Genomic DNA, 17,088 nt, shown 5'->3' with positions numbered 1-17,088 from the left:
GGATCCTGTACATGGAGCTAGTTACAAAGGACACAATCTCTGCTTCCTTTCAAAAGACATCATATGTTTATTTACTTCCAGTCTGGATTTGTCATTTTAGTGGGATATATAGCCTCTCACAAAGGAGCACACAGGATCCGTTGGAAACTTGCGTTGCCCCACCAGAGATAATCTGAGACGAATCAAATCAAGTAAGGCCACGGGATTGACTTTACGCAGAGCCGGGGATGGAAAGACGTCAGTCAGAGCTGTGGAGCTTGATGTCAGAAATGGTGGCACCTGTTGTGAATATTTGTAAATCAGCTACTAAAGGTAAATAATTGATTTTGCAACTTTCTTTTTTTTTTTAAATAGTATTCATTATTAGATTAATTGCAGCTGTTTAACATTTGACTGTTTTGCATGCTGGTTTTGAGGAGTAAGAATGAATTTTGTACTATGATGAGGCAAAAAGGAAAAAACATCCAAGAATGGCAAGTTGTGAATCCTTTAAAATGGTTAAAAATGCTTTACAGTTGACTGCATGCGACTTATGATGTTGATCTTTGACTGTTACTGAAAATGGCTCTCTGTAACCTGTCATATCTCAAAATATCTCTCAGTATCAGTCATATATACATTATAATTTTTTGACATCTGGTTCTTTATGAGATACGTTATTTTTCCTTTCTTTCTTTTCAGAATTTAGGGCCAAGGCTCTGCTATGACTATCAGACTAAGTGACGGTTCATATGGCATCACATGCAACAACAAAAGGTGGATTTCTGATGGAATATAGTAAGTACGAATCCTGTAAACTCTTCAATTAAAAAACAAAATTTGGTCAACTGCAACTGTTTTACCTTACCAGTAATGTCAAATTAAAGCCCATTTTAAAGATGCCAGAACAGTAGCTATTTTTACTGAAATGCACTGATGACTTGCAATGCCAAACAAGATTAAACACTTATAAGTGAGCACTGATGATCTTAACTATTTAGGTGTTACAGTACAGCCTACATTTGACAGTCTCTGTGCTGCACAACAGTTGTGTATTTGAAACTTCTTAAAGGATTTTAACACTATCGCTAATTGACTCGCTAATCAAATAACACTGATTTCCATTTAGAGAACAGATTTAAGTCATTTAAATAATCTATGCTAAAAAAAAAAAAAAAAAAATGAATGTGTATTTTTTTTTCCTTTTTTCCTTCATTTCCCCATAATAACTGCAGTCAGAGCCCCCAGAGCAAAGTACACAATAGTGGGAGAAGCTATACGGTATGTCGTCCCTGGGCATATGCAATGCTCAATCGGTTGCGGAGGTCAAGCCTGCAAGTATGACAATCCAAGTTACTGGAGTGATGACCAACAGGCCATACGAGGGCTCTACTCATCCTGGTAGGCACGCTTTATGCATTAGTAGTTAATTTACCAGAATTATCGGTTTGAGTTTGATGTTCTTAGTTTTGATGTTTCTTTGAAGCCCCGTTTGGTAAACTGAGAAAGGTGGGAACTGCTATTCAAAACAGACTTCACTGTTTTTTTCTGTTGTTGTAGGATTACTGATCACCTCCTTGCCATGTCCAGACCTTCAACAGAGATCATTGAGAAATATAACATTATTGATCAATTCAGAAGGTATACACAACTTTGTCTCATGGTCAGTAGCTTTCAGTGTCTTTCTAAGAATGCCCAGAGAAAATAAGACTAATGAAGTGTTCTCTGTGTTTGTGTGTCTGTTTTGGGGTGAAGGAATGGCATTAAAACAGTGATCAACCTGCAGATTCCTGGTGAACACGCTAGCTGTGGAAATCCACTGGAGCCAGAGAGTGGTTTTTCATACCTCCCAGAGGTCTTCATGGAGAATAACAGTAAGTCATTTATGAAATTCTTGATAGATCCTGTATAACTGTACACTTAACCAAAAACTTGTTGCAATTTCAGTTTATTTCTACAATTTTGGCTGGAGTGACTACGGGGTGGCCAACCTTACAACTGTGCTAGACATGGTGAAGGTCATGGCCTTTGCCCTGCAAGAGGGGAAAATAGCAGTCCACTGTCATGCTGGTCTCGGCAGAACAGGTAGCTTTGTATGGAATGGCCTATAAAATGTTTTAAACTGTTTGAAATAGTCTGATCTTTAATATGTACACTAGACAGAGTTAACAATATTTTTTTTCTGGCCCTCCAGGTGTCTTGTTAGCATGTTTCTTGGCCTATGCTACTAGAATGACAGCCAACCAGGCTATTTCATATGTACGTACCAAACGCCCTAATTCCATCCAGACCCGAGGTCAGCTGCGTTGTGTCAGACAGTTTGTTCAATTCCTTAACCCTTTAAGGAGCGTGTTTTCCTGTGCTAAGCCCCGATCCAACGCAGTTACTCTGCCCCAGTACCTGAACCGTCAGAGACATATGCTGCATGGCCATGAGAGGAAGGAGTTGAGGCACCTGCCAAAGATTGTTAAGTTAGTTTCTAGGCTGCTCTTGGACATTGCAGAGAATCGACAGGTGATTGAGGAAGATATCCTGGAGGCCCCTGATCTCCATGACATTGAAATGTATCTCAGCATTATTGAGAAGATGGATTTCGAAATGAAGGAACCCCGCTTACCAGGTTCACCCACTTTACCACGACATTTTAACGAGCCACCCATCTTCTACCACCGTAAAAGTCTGAGCTACAGTGAGTCTGACTTGAGACGGCTGGGCTCAGAGCTAAACCTTCTCACGCATCCTCTGACCTCCCTGTCACAGAGTAATATTGAGATGTCCATTTACCCATGTGAGCTCCCTGCTTCCCAGTCTCATGGTTGGAGCAGCAACACGTCCGATGTCTCTCACAACTCCACAGGCTCACTCTGGTACATTAAGAATGAGGAAAACCAAAAAGATGGACCCATTCTACTGAAGAAAGTGAAGAGGAAACCAATTAAACGTAGTGAGTCCGTGGGAAACAGCGAAACTACCAAAAAAGATAGCATATTGTCCAGATGGAAGGCCGAGCAGAGGGAAGAGCTAGCAATGAATGGGGTAAAATCTCAAGGTAGAGAAGAGGACCAATCAGAGGTACCCTTTATCACCCTGCAGACAGAGTTGTCCCTGGAGGCCAGGAGGTTGCTTGTGGCACAAGCCCTGGCAGTGGACCTTTTTGTGGATGGGGAAGAAGAACACAAGAGCAAAGTTTTGGCTTGGCAGGTATTTGTAGTGTAGCGGTGTTTGTTTTTTAAAAAAAAAAAAAAAAAAAAAAGCAGACATGTAGAAATGAGCTTAGTTACACAGTGTTTTAAATGTCAGTTCACAGTTGCATCCAGGGTAGTTCAAACTCACTCCTACAATACATTTTCCTTTTGGCATTTATATATATTTTTTCTGCTTATAATAATTTTTAAATTAAAAGTGAAGGACAAAAACTCACCACCAAACCCTGACATGGATTCATACAGAGACATGCTTGTTCACATGTGCAGGCAGAGCTGAATCAAGGTGGTGCATGGGAAAGGCTGTGTATGGAGCGAGATCCCTTCATCCTCACTGGACTCATGTGGGCATGGCTAGAGCAGCTTAAAGAGCCAGTCATCTCCATTCAGGAGGCCAAAGCCCTGAACCCCGATAATACGGATGCTCAAACTGTCCTAAACCAACTTGATCAGGTCACATGTTTTGTACAGATTAAGATTTAATACAAAAGCAATAGCATGTTAAATTGCTGTTAAGTGTTTAGTGTAACCTTCCTTGTCATCTCCTCTTAGGCCCCGAAAGAAACACTAACATGCATATTAGATTGCATGGCTCACATGCTGAAAATACCAGAAGAGGTTGAAAATGCCTTCCTGAGTCGTACCATCAAGGCTTTTACCTGGGTAACGAAAAACCAACACACTGAATTACTTCTGATTTCTTTAATAATTCCGTTCATTTCTTTGTTATTGGTTTGTTTAAACAACTTCAAAATCTCGTTTGTGTTTCAACAGATGACCATTAACTCAGAAGATGGGAGCAAAGTGTTTGAGTCCATGACCAGAGTCTTAAGGTGTGTTCTTGGGGACATGAGATCTACGGCCATCGAAGCAGATCAGACACCCCTGTCTCCCTTTCTTGTAACATAAATATAGATAATCTAGGTTTGGTTCACCGAGACTGTGAAAAAAGATAAGGATGCTTTTGTGCCTTGTGTCAATGTTATTTAATGTGTAACATAAACATTTGTATGTTAACCTGCCTCAGTAGATTCCAAATAAAACCAGATGAAAAGAATTCTTTTTCCAGTACATTAGGCCTTGGGCTTGGTCACCTCATACCTCAGCTCTGAAAGCACAGTGATCAAACCCTTACAGACTTCTCACAACAAACATGTTCACACTCTGCTGATGCCTTTCACGTAAGTACCATAAGGATCCTTAACTGTAAACATAGTGTTCCCAAAGAAAATGTGTATTATAGAATTAATAACAGTTAGTATTAAAGATGAGATCTTGAATCTTCTGGTGAGTGGTGCAAACTGAACGCAGGCACTTTTGTTGGGCTGTGATGCTCAGGTGTTGAAGGAGTAAGCCTTTAAGACGTCTTTTCCATTGTTCCCTGCTACTGAGGCCACAATGCTGGAGTAGTCACAGGCGACGTGAGTAAACCCTCTAGAACAGAGTGTGGCGTAAATATAAGGTGATGTTTAGGTTATCATAAACAAAGAAAAATGCTTTTTTTTTTTCAGTATTTGCCAGCAATTACTGATGAAAACATGGATGGTGGTAATACAGTAGGGATGCTAAAAAGCCAGTGGTTATAGTACCTGGACATTGTGTGAGAGCCTCCCAGTAAGTGGTATCGGCTCTCCAGTGTCAGCCCATGGTCTCTGTCATCTCTCCATGTCAGCACTCGTAAGGAGAGGTCCTGGGATGCTGTCACCACACGAAAGCTGTCCTGCAATATGAAAACAACATAAACCGATCCTTTACACACGCTAATGTAGTGAACTTTTCACAGTACGTTGCATTGCATAAAACCAATAATTCCAACCGCTGCTGGCAATGTCTTTGAATTTCAAATGAGAAAGCAGCCTACCACGCAGATGGAAGAGATTGGCTGAGTATGCTCTTTAAAGTTGGCGAGCATGGCTCCTTTCAGTGAGTACACCCATAGTTGTTCACCAGCTGCCAGCACTATGTGATTGCTGTCCTTGGCTGCTAGAAGGATGTTTGAGTACCAGGTGTTCACTGTCAAGGGGAAGGACTCTACCTGCTGGACTAAAATGTGAAGGAAGCTCAGATTACACCAGCACAAGACAAATACTTAAGAAAATCATCTTTTTTAACATCCCTTCAGTGTAACGCCAGTTCGTCAAGCCTGATTCATAGTGCTGTTCAGGTCTAGGCTTCACATGTGGCTCTAAAATTGCAGTAACAAGAGTACGGCATGTCTTCCAGTTAAGGAACTCTCTCTGGCAGCTCTCTGGAATTTCAAGGTTGTAGTGAGTGCAATACTTGGCTTGCCTTGCTTTCTGTTTTCCTCCTGAAAGTCCCTGGAACACGACTCACTATTATTACGTTCAGAAACAAACCTAGATGCACAATGTGTTTTTAATGTTTAATTCTAATCTAGTTTTCTTATATATGTGCTGAGACAATTGCATCTTTATCATCTAGGGAAATGAGCAAAACACAGACAAATACATCAAACTGCATATTTTCACATACCAGCATTGGCTATAAACAAGTTTCCTTTTTGACTCGACAACTGAATTTTATTTTCCTATTGACTGATTAGTTACTAGTTGCACATATCTGAGCCCTCACCTTGGATCTCTGACTTGTACTTAGTCTTTTTCATGATGACGTCAAAGACCGTGATGGCTCTGCTGTGTTGGAGCTCGTGGTGAAGGACGGCCAGTCTGGCAGGCTGGGTAGGTATAAAGACAGCAGCCTGACACCCAGTGACTGGCACAGACTGGCAAAGGGGATCTTCATCCTCAGAGGGAGCAGTCAAACTCTCACTGTAAAATACCTGGCAAAAAAATAAATAAATAAATTAAATTAAATAAACAGCAGAAATCTACAACAGATTTCTGTTCTGATTTTTCAACATATATTTTCTCCACTGGCTCATTTACAGAGAGGTGATGTGGTAAAAGAATCAGAGCAGAGCTGTCAAAGACAATTAAAAAAAAAACAACCTTTGGGCATAAATCATTATTCTCCGTAGTTCCAGCTGTGATCCATTTCTTGTCAGGTGAAACTAGAAGTATGTTGACTTTAAAGGTGTCATACACCACAATACTGGACTTTTTAGTCAGAGAACAATCTGCTAGTGTACACACAGACCCCTGACCGGTTCCAACCTGGAAGGGAACATAATACAACATATTACTTTAAAATGCTTTCATTTCATTTTCTAATCTGAAACTTGCAAACGTTGTGGTTACTTACAGTTAGAAACCAATCATTGTTTATGTTGTATTGCAGTAGTGTACAGTGTGAAGATGCAGTAGGAAAGGAGGCCAATTCCTGGCCAGTCTGGCCTCGCCAGGTCTTAATGAGGCCCTGAGAATCTGTTGTGATCACAACTTCACGACGTTCATCACTTAAAATCCCCGTCAAAGGATTCTGCACAGGACTGCACCACAGAGGCTCACCCTGAGGAAAAAAAAAAAAGTGCTACTCTATGTTACTGCCTTAATGGCAAACATTTATCAGAGCAGACTTCAACTTTCAGAAAGTACAGGAGAACTGTCTGAAAGGTTTTGGTTCAGCAATGATGAGCTGAAAGAAAACCTGCACAAAGGTGGCTGCAGAGACACTAGTATTTACCAGCACGAATGCAGAATTTATCTTAATGAAAGCAAGAAACAGCTTTGCTTCGATGCACTGGTGCAGATACTTATAACACTGACTTTTTGGATGTTCCATGCTCGGACTGTCCCATCAGAAGACACACTGCAGACCGTGGCATTGTTGCTCCACAGGTCTGGAAGCTGGCTTGAATTCACCTGCAGGTACACAAACCCCTCAACCCGGCCTAATGGAAAGTGAGATAGACAGAAAAAAACAGATTATAGAGATATTATAAAGTCCTGTAAGCCTAAGTTGTTACATTTTTGTCTTTTTAATGTTTTTTTTTATTTTAATTTTTGTTTTATATTCTGTTTAGATTATTGTAGTTTCTACAGTACAGCTAGTTTGAGTTTTATAGTTTAAAAACTTTATTTTTTTTTTTTTCAACAAGCTAGTTTCCAGAGCATCTTTGCTTGTTTCAGTGTGCTTGTTTATTTCTTTATTTCTGTTTTCATATTTTTTTCCAGGGGCAGAGTTAATAAGCTCAGAACAGGTGTTACAATACAAATACTTGATTAACAGCCATGTGGAATCTCAGTTTCAATAAATCTATGCACAAATTAGAAAAATTAACACGAAAGATCATTCTATTTTGTACATTTTGAATTCTACTTTCATCATCTGCAGCATCTGTAGCTGTGTATGTTCTATTACACCTTGATGGCAAGTGTAGTTTTTTTTTTTTTTAATGCAGCAGTGTAATGCCAACAGACTGAACAAGATGATCACGAAGGCTGATCATACCTTTTGATGATGCAGAGGAGTTTCTTCATCATCCTCCTCTGCATCATCAAAAGCTATGTAACGACCAGGTTAAAAACACAAAATTTTCCTTAAGGTTTAATATATTTCTTATCTTGTTTCATTTAGTTTCCCACTTGCACAATATTGTCACAGTTAGTATTTTTAAAAGTTCACTTGTTTTTGTTTTGAATTTTCAGTTTAATTTCAGTTTTCAAGATGTTTAGAACCCCCCCCCCCCTCCCCCATTTTTGTTGAAAGTCTGCTTTTAATTTTTTATTGCAGTTCATTTAAATGTTTTCCCCTCACATTTCTTTCAATTTACTTTTAGTTAAATATACAAACAATGCTGTAATGGAGACCCCACACATACACACACAAACACCGGGAGAGAGCGCATACCTGTGTGCCCCCTGAGGCTTTTGCAGGTGTAGCCTCCTGTCCGACCTTTCGTCATGTTCTTCTCCAAGTGGGATCGTCGCAGGAAGTATCTCTTCCACGAGTGATTGGCATGTTCACTCCCCAAGACGGCGAGGTTACAGAATCCCCAGCGTTGCAGACACAGCTTCCTGAGGGGGGGGGGCACGGAATCGGATGTTTACATGAACATTATTATGATTTCCACGCCCACCGCCTAACAAATGTCGTGTTTTAGGTTGTAAAACTGGCAAACAAGTCACCTCCATAACCAAGGAGTCTCTGCAGCGTCATTCCAATCCTGAAATATAAATTAGCAATTACACACAACAAATAAAAGTCTGACTTTTTTCAATTACTCCGCGACTTCCGCACATTGGACGCTCGTTACCTTACACACACTGGAAGCGTTGATTAAATCTTCTTCGGTCAGAAACGTAAAAATATGAATAAGGCAGTCATCGATCAGTTGCGGTTGACAGGGGTCCATGTTGGCATCAATATTTTTGTTTAAACCGGCTTTCTGCCAGAGTCCTCCCAACACGTCAAAGTGAACGTGCGATAACAGCAGATTTGTGCACGCTACGGAAGGGATGCAGGGACACGGAGGTTGGGTTCGCTTTAACCTGCAGTGCCCTCGCTGTACCATCAGATGTCGCCATCATAAAAGACAGAAGATCCAGAGACAAGTCTGGGACAGAGGCGCACAACAGGTAGCGCGCACCAGACACACTGTACAAGGGCAAGACTGGTGAATACTATTTTTGAGTTAAAAAATAATTAATGCATGTATTAAATTCAATAAATGCGTGATTTAAGTGTTCATCTAAAAGACTTGAGAGAGTAGGCTATTTTTCAATCAGATTCTCCGGTCGGCTTAAAAATCAACTTAGTCGTCTTGATTTGAATTTTAATATTGTTCTTTTTGCTTTGTTATTCTTTTTGCCAAATGTGAGATAAACATAGTTAACGACAGTGAGCCAAACATGTTAACCTGTGGAAAATAAAAGGTGAAGGCTATAAGATGTATTCATATATTGAGACATTAATAATCAAGTCAGTAGGCGTCCTAATCAGCCAAGGTGAATGCACAGTAGAGGAGTGCGCAGTGTGTGTGTCTGTGTTTCAGCCCTGGCGGGATTCTTCAGCAGGGCCCCATGTCTCCTGTGAACACGCCCCAAATAGATGGGGCAGATATATAACCAAGACCTGCGGGTAGTAGAGGAACCGTGAGACTGAGATAATCGCACTTGCTCACCCCAAGAGTTACCTGTGACACCTTCGCAATGACAAGAGGGCCCAGCGATAGGGGCCACGTAATGGGATTTTGGATGATACCCTAGTCGGTGATTTATAAAACTAAATATCTGCTGCTTTTTTGATGGTTTTCGTCAGTTCGGACTTCCTTTGGAGTTACCTGAGTCGTGATCGACCGGAGAATAAGCGAACCGAGTGATTAATCAGCTCCACGAATCGTTGCACGAAACTGAGAGCTGGGCCGAAATGACTCGGAGAACACGACGTTGGATTTTAAGAGTTTTACTTTGCCTGGGAATTGTTTACTTGAAAATCGGGTGAGCTGCGTTTCATTTGAGTTCTCATCAGTTGCTCTAAGTCAGTCACAACACAAAAGACTTTAATAGGTGACGACTGGCGGAGTTTTAAGTGCTGTAGGTCCTTCAGAAACGACACTTGAGCCCTGCATTTCCTCAAAAGCAGGTAGAAGCATGCAGCTGAATTAATAAAAAGCGCAAAGAGCGTGAGTTTATGTGCCAGAAGCGCGCTTATAGGTGAATCTTGCTACCTTTATCGTATCTTTAAATGATCATAAAAAGCATACAGCCATAATAATTACAAATGTATGAAACTAATGTAGGTAAGTTGCAGAAATCGTCTTGGGGTGCACCTGAGCTCACACATGATAGAATCTATTGTAAAGTAAAACAAACAATTATATTGATTATATTGCTCCTTAAATTAGAATTATTCCAGTAAAACTATCTTCAGTCCACAAAGACGTGTTAAATACTCGGATTATTACACCAACTGCTATTTGTTAAAGCAGGAACTGGGGGTGCATCTGATCTGAGAATGTTATGTAAGATATTTAAGGGTCAAACAAATAAAAATTAAATTAACAAAGCTACTAAGAAGTTGATAGCTGCTTTCTCAGTCGTATTCATCTTCCGTTTACAGTGGTTTCTCATCGGTGGTGGCCTTAGGTGCGAGTATAATCTGTAACAAGATCCCCGGTTTGGCCCCAAGACAACGGATTATCTGCCAGAGTCGCCCCGATGCCATTATCGTCATCGGGGAGGGAGCTCAAATGGGCATCAACGAGTGTCAGTTTCAGTTCAAAAACGGACGCTGGAACTGCTCTGCGCTTGGAGAAAGGACCGTCTTCGGAAAAGAGTTGAAAGTGGGTATGTTGCTGTCTGTTAACGTTTGTTTAGCCGGCTCTCTGAAACGTTTTATTTTTATTTTTATTTTTTTGCCAGCCGCAAACACAATTTATCAATCACCTTTGCGTCTTTGCGCACTTTGTGCGTAAAACATTCATTACATTTACATTTCGCTCTTTTATGATTTCTCTCAAATCGTTTAAAAGTACAAAACACACTTAAAAATTAAGTTGCTTAAAGGCTTAAATTTTTACTTGGTGACTTGAGATAACAAAAAAGTGGTCTGTTTTGACCTTGACATGCACTTTATTAAACAATCTAAAGCTGCGTTCACCGGTCAAACACCTGCACATCCTAAGAAAAACCACCACCTGCCCTGCACATTATTGGATTCATAGCATTAGGAGTCACATCAGGCTTAGCCTTGCTCCACACTTTTCAATGAGAAGGGCTTTCTGAGGTATCTGAATCCAGCATTGTATCAAAGCTCTTGTGACCGTTGGTAGCTTTTCTTTTCAGCCCCTAGAGTCTCTAGAGGCACATTTTCACTGGTCTTTATCCTTCTAGTGATGGGTGGCTCTCACTGTAAGGATGTCGGTCTTACCACGGATATAAGTTACAGTTTAGGAATAGCCAAGAGGAAAGCAAGGCTTGAAAGTACTAAATTAGAGAAACAAATAAATCTCAATCGAGTTCCTGCAGCTGGAATAAAGTTTCCTCTATAGAGGGATGAACCCTCTCCTGGGGATGTTCAATTATCTTTGAAGTTTTGTGGCTTGTTTGCTAAAATGGATTAAAGATTATTAGATAGTGGAAAGGAAAGTGTTTGCTCAAGACTAAAGGCATTTTGTCTTGTGATGGCTTTATGGCTACAGGTAGTGGAAGACTTATAACGACAGAGGCAGCTTTGTAAAGCTTTTTTTTCCCTAGCCTTAAAAGACCTGAAATATGCTTTTGTTCCATCCCTGGCTAAAGATGCTGAAATTTAAAAATCACAAATACCCTTACATACAATGGTCAGTAGCGTGGACCAGCTGTTGGAGGCTGCAGCTATTGGAAAGAAAAGATTATCTCTTCATGCTTCTGAAATGAAAACAATGCCTTTGACAATCTGTTCCTTTATGAATGAGTGGTTTTAGCCAATGAAGAGTTTTGGTCTGTGTCTCCAAAAAAGAAGTTGAAGTCTATTGCTTAGACAGCCATACCAAATAGATTGGTTTCACTGATCAGATTAACTTAGAAGACGAATGGTTGTAAACGAATACCATTGTTGATGCCCGGGCTCAGTGGAGCTGTGTAGCTTGCAATTGTTCTGGAAGCAAAGGAAGAACGACCAGGGGACTGACATAGTGCTGACGCAACTCGCACCAGATCTGATACAATTTAGGCCCAGACTATGTTTGCACTTGAACGTTGTAGTTACACTAATAGTTTGAGATGAGGATCATACAAAGAGACTGCATACTGAGAGGTTCAAGTGTGAGTAAACTGGCACTCCTAGTTCAACACGTACAGGCTTTTGATTTCTTTTTTTTTTTTTTTGTCTACTTTCTTTTAAAGATCTTCCTTCTGTCATTACAAGGTTATGAAGTATTCATACCATCTCTTGTGGTGAACCCATGCACTCAGAAGTGCAAGGGAAAAATTAACAACGGTGCAGCCAGAACTGACTGCTCTGACACACCTTCTTTTTTGGCTCTGAGCCCATCAAGTCCACATAATTGATGCCTCAATATGAGGTTTTTTTTTTTTTCAATGCCAAGGGCGCACATCCAAGATGTTTATCAAAAACATGGCAGCTTTACACAGTGAACCTGGTGGCTGGAGGAAGCACAGAGAAGGTATGATGTTTGTTTTGAACAAACAGTAACGAGAGGAGTTTATTTACACATAGATATGATGAATGAAGCACTTAGGAGTTTCCTGTTTGCGTTATAATGAATCATAGATCTGAAACTAAAACGTCCTACTGGCTGATTATGTTTAAGAATGCTTATATACAAATATGTATATTTCAACATTGTATTAGAAGGTAAGTTACTGCTTTGTTTACAGTATACTTGAGGTTTCAAATTTACGAGTGTTATTAGACTTTCTCTTGGCTCATTCAGCTCGGGAACTTTGCTTCCGGTTCTGTCTTTTTCTCTGAGTCCTGTCCGATTAACCTTTAGTTATTTGTCGATATTTCTGTGTGTGTAAATGATTTGTCAGCCGGGCCTGGAACTAGATAACAGCAGAATGAAGATTCTGATGTGACTTCCTTATGAGTTTACACAGAATGTGACAGCTTCAAAGTGGATCAATATCCCTCCTTTGCCGACAACCCTCTTATTCATGCAGCTTTGTTGACGATATGGCCTGCAGACATTTTGGTTCACGAGCACAACAGTTTCCGGGTCAGGTTTCAAAACACTGCAGCCCTTGAGTGATATGTCAGTAAGACTGTGATGTAAGCACACATACTGTTAATAATTGACCTCTTTTTCCTATTTAAAAGGCCTCTTCCATTCTCTAATATCCCTTTTAAACGAAAGGGGAAACACTATAATCTTCTCCTTTTAATGAAATCTAAATGCATACCTACATTTTATTATTACACATCATTATCATATTATTCATCATTTTTTTTCCTGCTCCCCCAGGCAGTAAAGAGGCTGCATTCACGTACGCCATCATTGCAGCAGGAGTGGCCCATGCGATCACGGCCGCCTGTACACAGGGTAACCTGAGTGACTGTAGTTGTGACAAGGAGAAGCAGGGTTTCTACAGTAAAGACCAAGGATGGAAGTGGGGAGGCTGCTCAGCAGACATCAGCTACGGTCTGGGCTTCTCCAAAGTATTTATTGACGCGCGGGAGGTCAAACAGAATGCAAGGACACTCATGAACCTCCATAATAACGAGGTGGGACGCAAGGTAGGTAACTAGCAAGAGGCTTTTGCCTAACTTTATCTATCAATAAAAGTCCTGCTCCATTATCCAGTTCTTCTTTTTGGACTTAAACATAATGGTGAATTGATGTTAAGTAGTCTAAAGCTGGTATGCTTCGGTAGGGGTGAGCCAAAGCACTGAGCAGCGGGTCCAAGCTTAAACAAGGAGTGGAATAAAAGATTGCTTTTAGCTTTCTAAATGGCAGGGTTTGATTACAGCCCAGATCTCTGAACTGAAAACAGATTGACACAGTACAAAAAGGCATTAGCCCAGTCCCCCCCCCATGTTTTGCACCACTGGGACAGTATACAGTTACCTTATGACAATCCCCACCCACAGTTTCCCTGTTCGCACAAACCCACATCAGGTGCAATGTGCATGCACATCCACCTCGGGGGTGTTTACAGTTTGGTGACTAGGACTGATCATCATTGGGTAATATGTGCCTATATAGAAGAGTGCAACTCCACTTTCATGTTAAATCACAGTTGAATGAAGTTAGATATTCGGTCAATGCTGAATGCTCATTGGATTTTTATTCACAGTGCAAAAATAAATAAATGAATTGAGAAAAACACAGGAGAACATATCATAAAAGTATAATAAAAACCAGCAATATCATATTAAAATACAAAAATGACAGTTTAGACAGCTTATTGTTTGGGTTTGTTTCAGTTACATGTTAATTTTATTTTATTTTAATTTTTGCACTGATAGTTGCATAACGCTGCAGAGTGACAAAGAGACTCCAGTACGTCTAGAAGTTGGAACCTGAGTGGAATAATGTGTCTAACAGCTAAGTCTTTGCCCAGCTTTGCCCAAGTTAACCCATATCCTCTCTCCCTGTATAACTCTGCCAAAATAGCCTGATTCCCACAACCAAACACATTCAACACAGAGGCTGAAAAGCCTCCTAACACAATAGTACTGAGCAGATAATTTTCTGCACCCGTTTCAGGACCGTGAATTCAGATTGGCTTTTCTGGACAGCTAAATTGCCTCCCAAGGAATAGACTACTCGTGGATTCAAACTTTGAGCTGTCTCACTTATTTCCTATTCTTTCTGCAAATAAATAGACTCTCTGTTTTCCTTTACGTATGCTAATCAAAAGCAGTGACACTGAGCAGGAGCAGCGTTCACAGCTCCCTGGTCGAAGACGTCCACACAAAGGCTGTCACAAGTGTTGGTCACAGGACAAGTGATGGATTAGGGAGTGAAGCCAAGGTTTTTATGAAGTGGTTTGCTCAGGGAGAAGTTGTTCTTTTTGGTCCTTGTATTTGGGTTTTACTCTTACTGTTTGCTTGCCAAGAACACAGACACGTAAATTTCTCACGATTGGCTTTAGGAGACCGTATCGCATACCAAACACCTAGCATTTTAGAAAAAAACGGTAATTGTAATTGACCTTGTTGCTAAAGACATCTCTAGTTTAGTCAATGGCACTTCTTATTGTCATCAGTTCAGGCTTTAGCAGTAATCCCAGTCACTCGGCGCCTTATACAGTCACTCTTGACATTTGTGTGTTGTGTGTGGTAACTACACACACAGAGCCTGAAATCTGATACATTATTTTGGCTTCTGTGTATATGGTACCACACTGCTATGTGGTGGGGCTGTATTTAATCCTTAGCCGTAGTGTATTTGTCAGTCATGTTGCTTAATAACTTGCACGTTTTTCGGCTGCTTTAGAGTATGGCTCGAGACACGGTCTTAGAATATGTAAGCATAGCTCCATTTTTAATCATTTAACACGATCATGTTCCAGAGGTGAAACAGTAAAATCATTATTATAGTACTTGATTGTAAAACACTCATCACTGAAGTTTGTTTACTACCTTGCTAAGTTGTTTTTGTGTGCCTAGGTCCTGGAGAAGAACATGCGACTGGAATGCAAGTGTCACGGTGTCTCAGGCTCCTGCACAACCAAAACCTGCTGGACTACACTTCCCAAGTTCCGCGAGCTGGGCTACATTCTCAAGGAGAAATATGCCCACGCCGTACACGTGGAACCAGTCAAAGCCAGCCGCAACAAGCGTCCTAAATTCCTCAAGATCAAGAAGCCATACTCTTACCGAAAGCCCGTGGATACAGAGCTGGTGTACATAGACAAGTCTCCTAACTACTGTGAGGCGGACCCTGTGACGGGGAGCTTGGGGACGCAGGGAAGGGTGTGTAACAAGACGATGATGCAGCACATCAGCGGCTGTGACTTGATGTGCTGCGGTCGGGGATACAACACACACCAGTACTCCCGCGTCTGGCAGTGCAACTGCAAATTCCTGTGGTGCTGCTATGTTAAATGCAACACCTGCAGCGAGAGGACAGAGGTGTACACATGCAAATGAAAATATTTATTGGACGGTGTGTGTGTGTGTGTGTGTGTGTGTGTGTGTGTGTGAGATGTATGCATGTGAGTGGTCATGTTTTTGTGTTTTGATGGACAAACTTTGCAGTCTTTACACATGTCATGAGAAACTACTGTACTGTGTATACAGTAAGCTAAAAATGAGGCATCATGATTCTTTTGCACAAAAGCTCTTCACCCCTCTTCTTGGACTGCTGGTTGGGATGTAGTGTTGAAGCATTGTGACAAACACTGTTAAAGGGAGAAAAAAGAAATGTAGCCTGACATATGCGACTGGGTGACCACAAAGGGAGTCTCTAAAGTAAAATGTCAAGACTTTAAGCTATGTGGACATGCACTGACATTCTGACTGCTTGGACTTTGCCAGTGCATCTAAATGATGGTGGACGTGGTGCTGGGCAGGACACACTGCTGTAGTTCTCGCTCCGCCTGTGCACAGATGAAATTAAACAGCAATTTGGAATATTTAACATACTTGTATTTAGAGAGTGAAAAGTAATTAATATTAATTTATTCTATAAATAACTACTGATTTTGTCCATTATGGACCCAAAAAAAGAACTAAATGTCATGAGTTTATTAAAGGATCACAACTTGTGCATGATTAACACACTGGAATGGAATCTGTCTGGAATAATGTGTAATGCTGTAGAATAATGTTGTTCCAGATGAAAATGCTGTGGGCTACTCAAACTGACCTTTTGACCTTCTCATAAGTTTGTCTTCCCTCTGTTTGCTGCTAGTCTAGAAAATGGAGGCAGAAGGCTGTACCTGTATGCTGTACTCACCGTCTTCAGTGCCATTTCTCACTTCAAGCTGATTTAGCTTAACTGGAATCACTGATCACAAAAAAAAACAAAACAACAACAACAAAAACACACACACACACACACACACACACACACACACAAGCACACTTTCCATATTTGGCAAGCATTGGTTAATAGAGTATATTTTGTAAAAGCCTATTTTTATATGAATGTTTTATTTATATATTTTGCATATTCAAGGTCGCATTCTGACCCAGACGTCTGTTTTTAAAACCCCTGTGAAAAAAAGACGCTGATATATGTAAGTTGGCCCCTGCTGTCACTGCCATAGTTGTATATTGTAAGTGATAGAGACTGTTTATATGTGTTCAAATGTCTGTGTTTACTGCATTTCATGACTACTACTGATGGAATACAGGAAAAGAATAACACTTACAAGACACGAGTTCCATTATTTCTTATTCATTCCTCAAATTTGAGCTGTTATGACATAAAAAAAATGTTTTGCAGCAGCCTTTCGAAGCAACTGATCAAGTTGCTTCAAAAGTGAGTTAGAGTGTCTTAGTCTACAATAACTGTAAATGAAAGAAAAGGAGCCCTAGCTATAATTTTGTTGCCACAAAAAAAGTGACGCAGTGAAGCCGCTGAACATTT

General features: G+C 40.6%; 3 protein-coding genes across 4 annotated transcripts; 2 read left to right on the top strand and 1 right to left on the bottom strand.

The window, feature by feature from the left end:
• ptpdc1b (protein tyrosine phosphatase domain containing 1b) lies at nucleotides 1–4,117 on the top strand. Its single transcript, XM_030733071.1, has 10 exons — nucleotides 1–312; nucleotides 682–777; nucleotides 1,215–1,380; nucleotides 1,540–1,620; nucleotides 1,735–1,853; nucleotides 1,927–2,064; nucleotides 2,174–3,180; nucleotides 3,453–3,635; nucleotides 3,735–3,845; nucleotides 3,957–4,117. Exons 2-10 carry the CDS (start codon nucleotides 732–734, stop codon nucleotides 4,089–4,091), a joined length of 1,986 nt encoding a protein of 661 aa, XP_030588931.1. The 5' UTR covers nucleotides 1–312; nucleotides 682–731; the 3' UTR covers nucleotides 4,092–4,117.
• Nucleotides 4,118–4,119: 2 nt separating this feature from the next.
• fbxw12 (F-box and WD repeat domain containing 12) lies at nucleotides 4,120–8,596 on the bottom strand. 2 transcript variants are annotated; one of them, XM_030733073.1, is made up of 10 exons: nucleotides 8,359–8,596; nucleotides 8,231–8,268; nucleotides 7,953–8,119; nucleotides 6,869–6,993; nucleotides 6,405–6,611; nucleotides 6,152–6,316; nucleotides 5,775–5,982; nucleotides 5,044–5,225; nucleotides 4,779–4,902; nucleotides 4,120–4,275 (listed from the first exon to the last, which is right to left on the bottom strand). In XM_030733073.1, the coding sequence occupies exons 1-10, from the start codon at nucleotides 8,455–8,457 to the stop codon at nucleotides 4,256–4,258; spliced, it is 1,335 nt and encodes a 444-aa protein (XP_030588933.1). In that variant the 5' UTR covers nucleotides 8,458–8,596; the 3' UTR covers nucleotides 4,120–4,255. The 2 variants fall into 2 exon arrangements, with proteins under 2 accessions (XP_030588933.1, XP_030588932.1); XM_030733072.1 differs by having other exon boundaries at nucleotides 4,170–4,616; nucleotides 4,772–4,902; nucleotides 8,359–8,595.
• Nucleotides 8,597–9,208: 612 nt separating this feature from the next.
• Nucleotides 9,209–16,837, top strand: wnt7ab (wingless-type MMTV integration site family, member 7Ab). The gene is made up of 4 exons (XM_030733074.1): nucleotides 9,209–9,541; nucleotides 10,164–10,390; nucleotides 13,012–13,283; nucleotides 15,162–16,837. The coding sequence occupies exons 1-4, from the start codon at nucleotides 9,471–9,473 to the stop codon at nucleotides 15,642–15,644; spliced, it is 1,053 nt and encodes a 350-aa protein (XP_030588934.1). The 5' UTR covers nucleotides 9,209–9,470; the 3' UTR covers nucleotides 15,645–16,837.
• Nucleotides 16,838–17,088: the final 251 nt, after the last annotated feature.

The sequence above is a fragment of the Archocentrus centrarchus genome, chromosome 7 (assembly GCF_007364275.1).
Source record: "Archocentrus centrarchus isolate MPI-CPG fArcCen1 chromosome 7, fArcCen1, whole genome shotgun sequence".
Taxonomy (NCBI): domain Eukaryota; kingdom Metazoa; phylum Chordata; class Actinopteri; order Cichliformes; family Cichlidae; genus Archocentrus; species Archocentrus centrarchus.
The sequence above is the reverse complement of the archived record's forward strand: the minus strand, read 5'-3'. Positions and strand labels throughout refer to the sequence as shown.

Excerpts from the sequence above, each read along its gene's own strand:
- wnt7ab (XM_030733074.1), top strand. The coding sequence starts at position 9,471 with ATGACTCGGAGAACACGACGTTGGATTTTAAGAGTTTTACTTTGCCTG. Across the intron at positions 10,391-13,011 it reads CGGAAAAGAGTTGAAAGTGG|GCAGTAAAGAGGCTGCATTC; the intron begins GTATGTTGCTGT and ends CTGCTCCCCCAG. Across the intron at positions 13,284-15,161 it reads ATAACGAGGTGGGACGCAAG|GTCCTGGAGAAGAACATGCG; the intron begins GTAGGTAACTAG and ends TTGTGTGCCTAG.
- ptpdc1b (XM_030733071.1), top strand. The coding sequence starts at position 732 with ATGGCATCACATGCAACAACAAAAGGTGGATTTCTGATGGAATATA. Across the intron at positions 778-1,214 it reads TGGATTTCTGATGGAATATA|TCAGAGCCCCCAGAGCAAAG; the intron begins GTAAGTACGAAT and ends TAATAACTGCAG. Across the intron at positions 2,065-2,173 it reads TGCTGGTCTCGGCAGAACAG|GTGTCTTGTTAGCATGTTTC; the intron begins GTAGCTTTGTAT and ends CTGGCCCTCCAG.
- fbxw12 (XM_030733072.1), bottom strand. The coding sequence starts at position 8,457 with ATGGACCCCTGTCAACCGCAACTGATCGATGACTGCCTTATTCATATT. Across the intron at positions 6,994-7,952 it reads AAGCCTCAGGGGGCACACAG|GCCGGGTTGAGGGGTTTGTG; the intron begins GTATGCGCTCTC and ends ACTTTCCATTAG. Across the intron at positions 5,983-6,151 it reads ATAATGATTTATGCCCAAAG|GTATTTTACAGTGAGAGTTT; the intron begins GTTGTTTTTTTT and ends TTTTTTTGCCAG.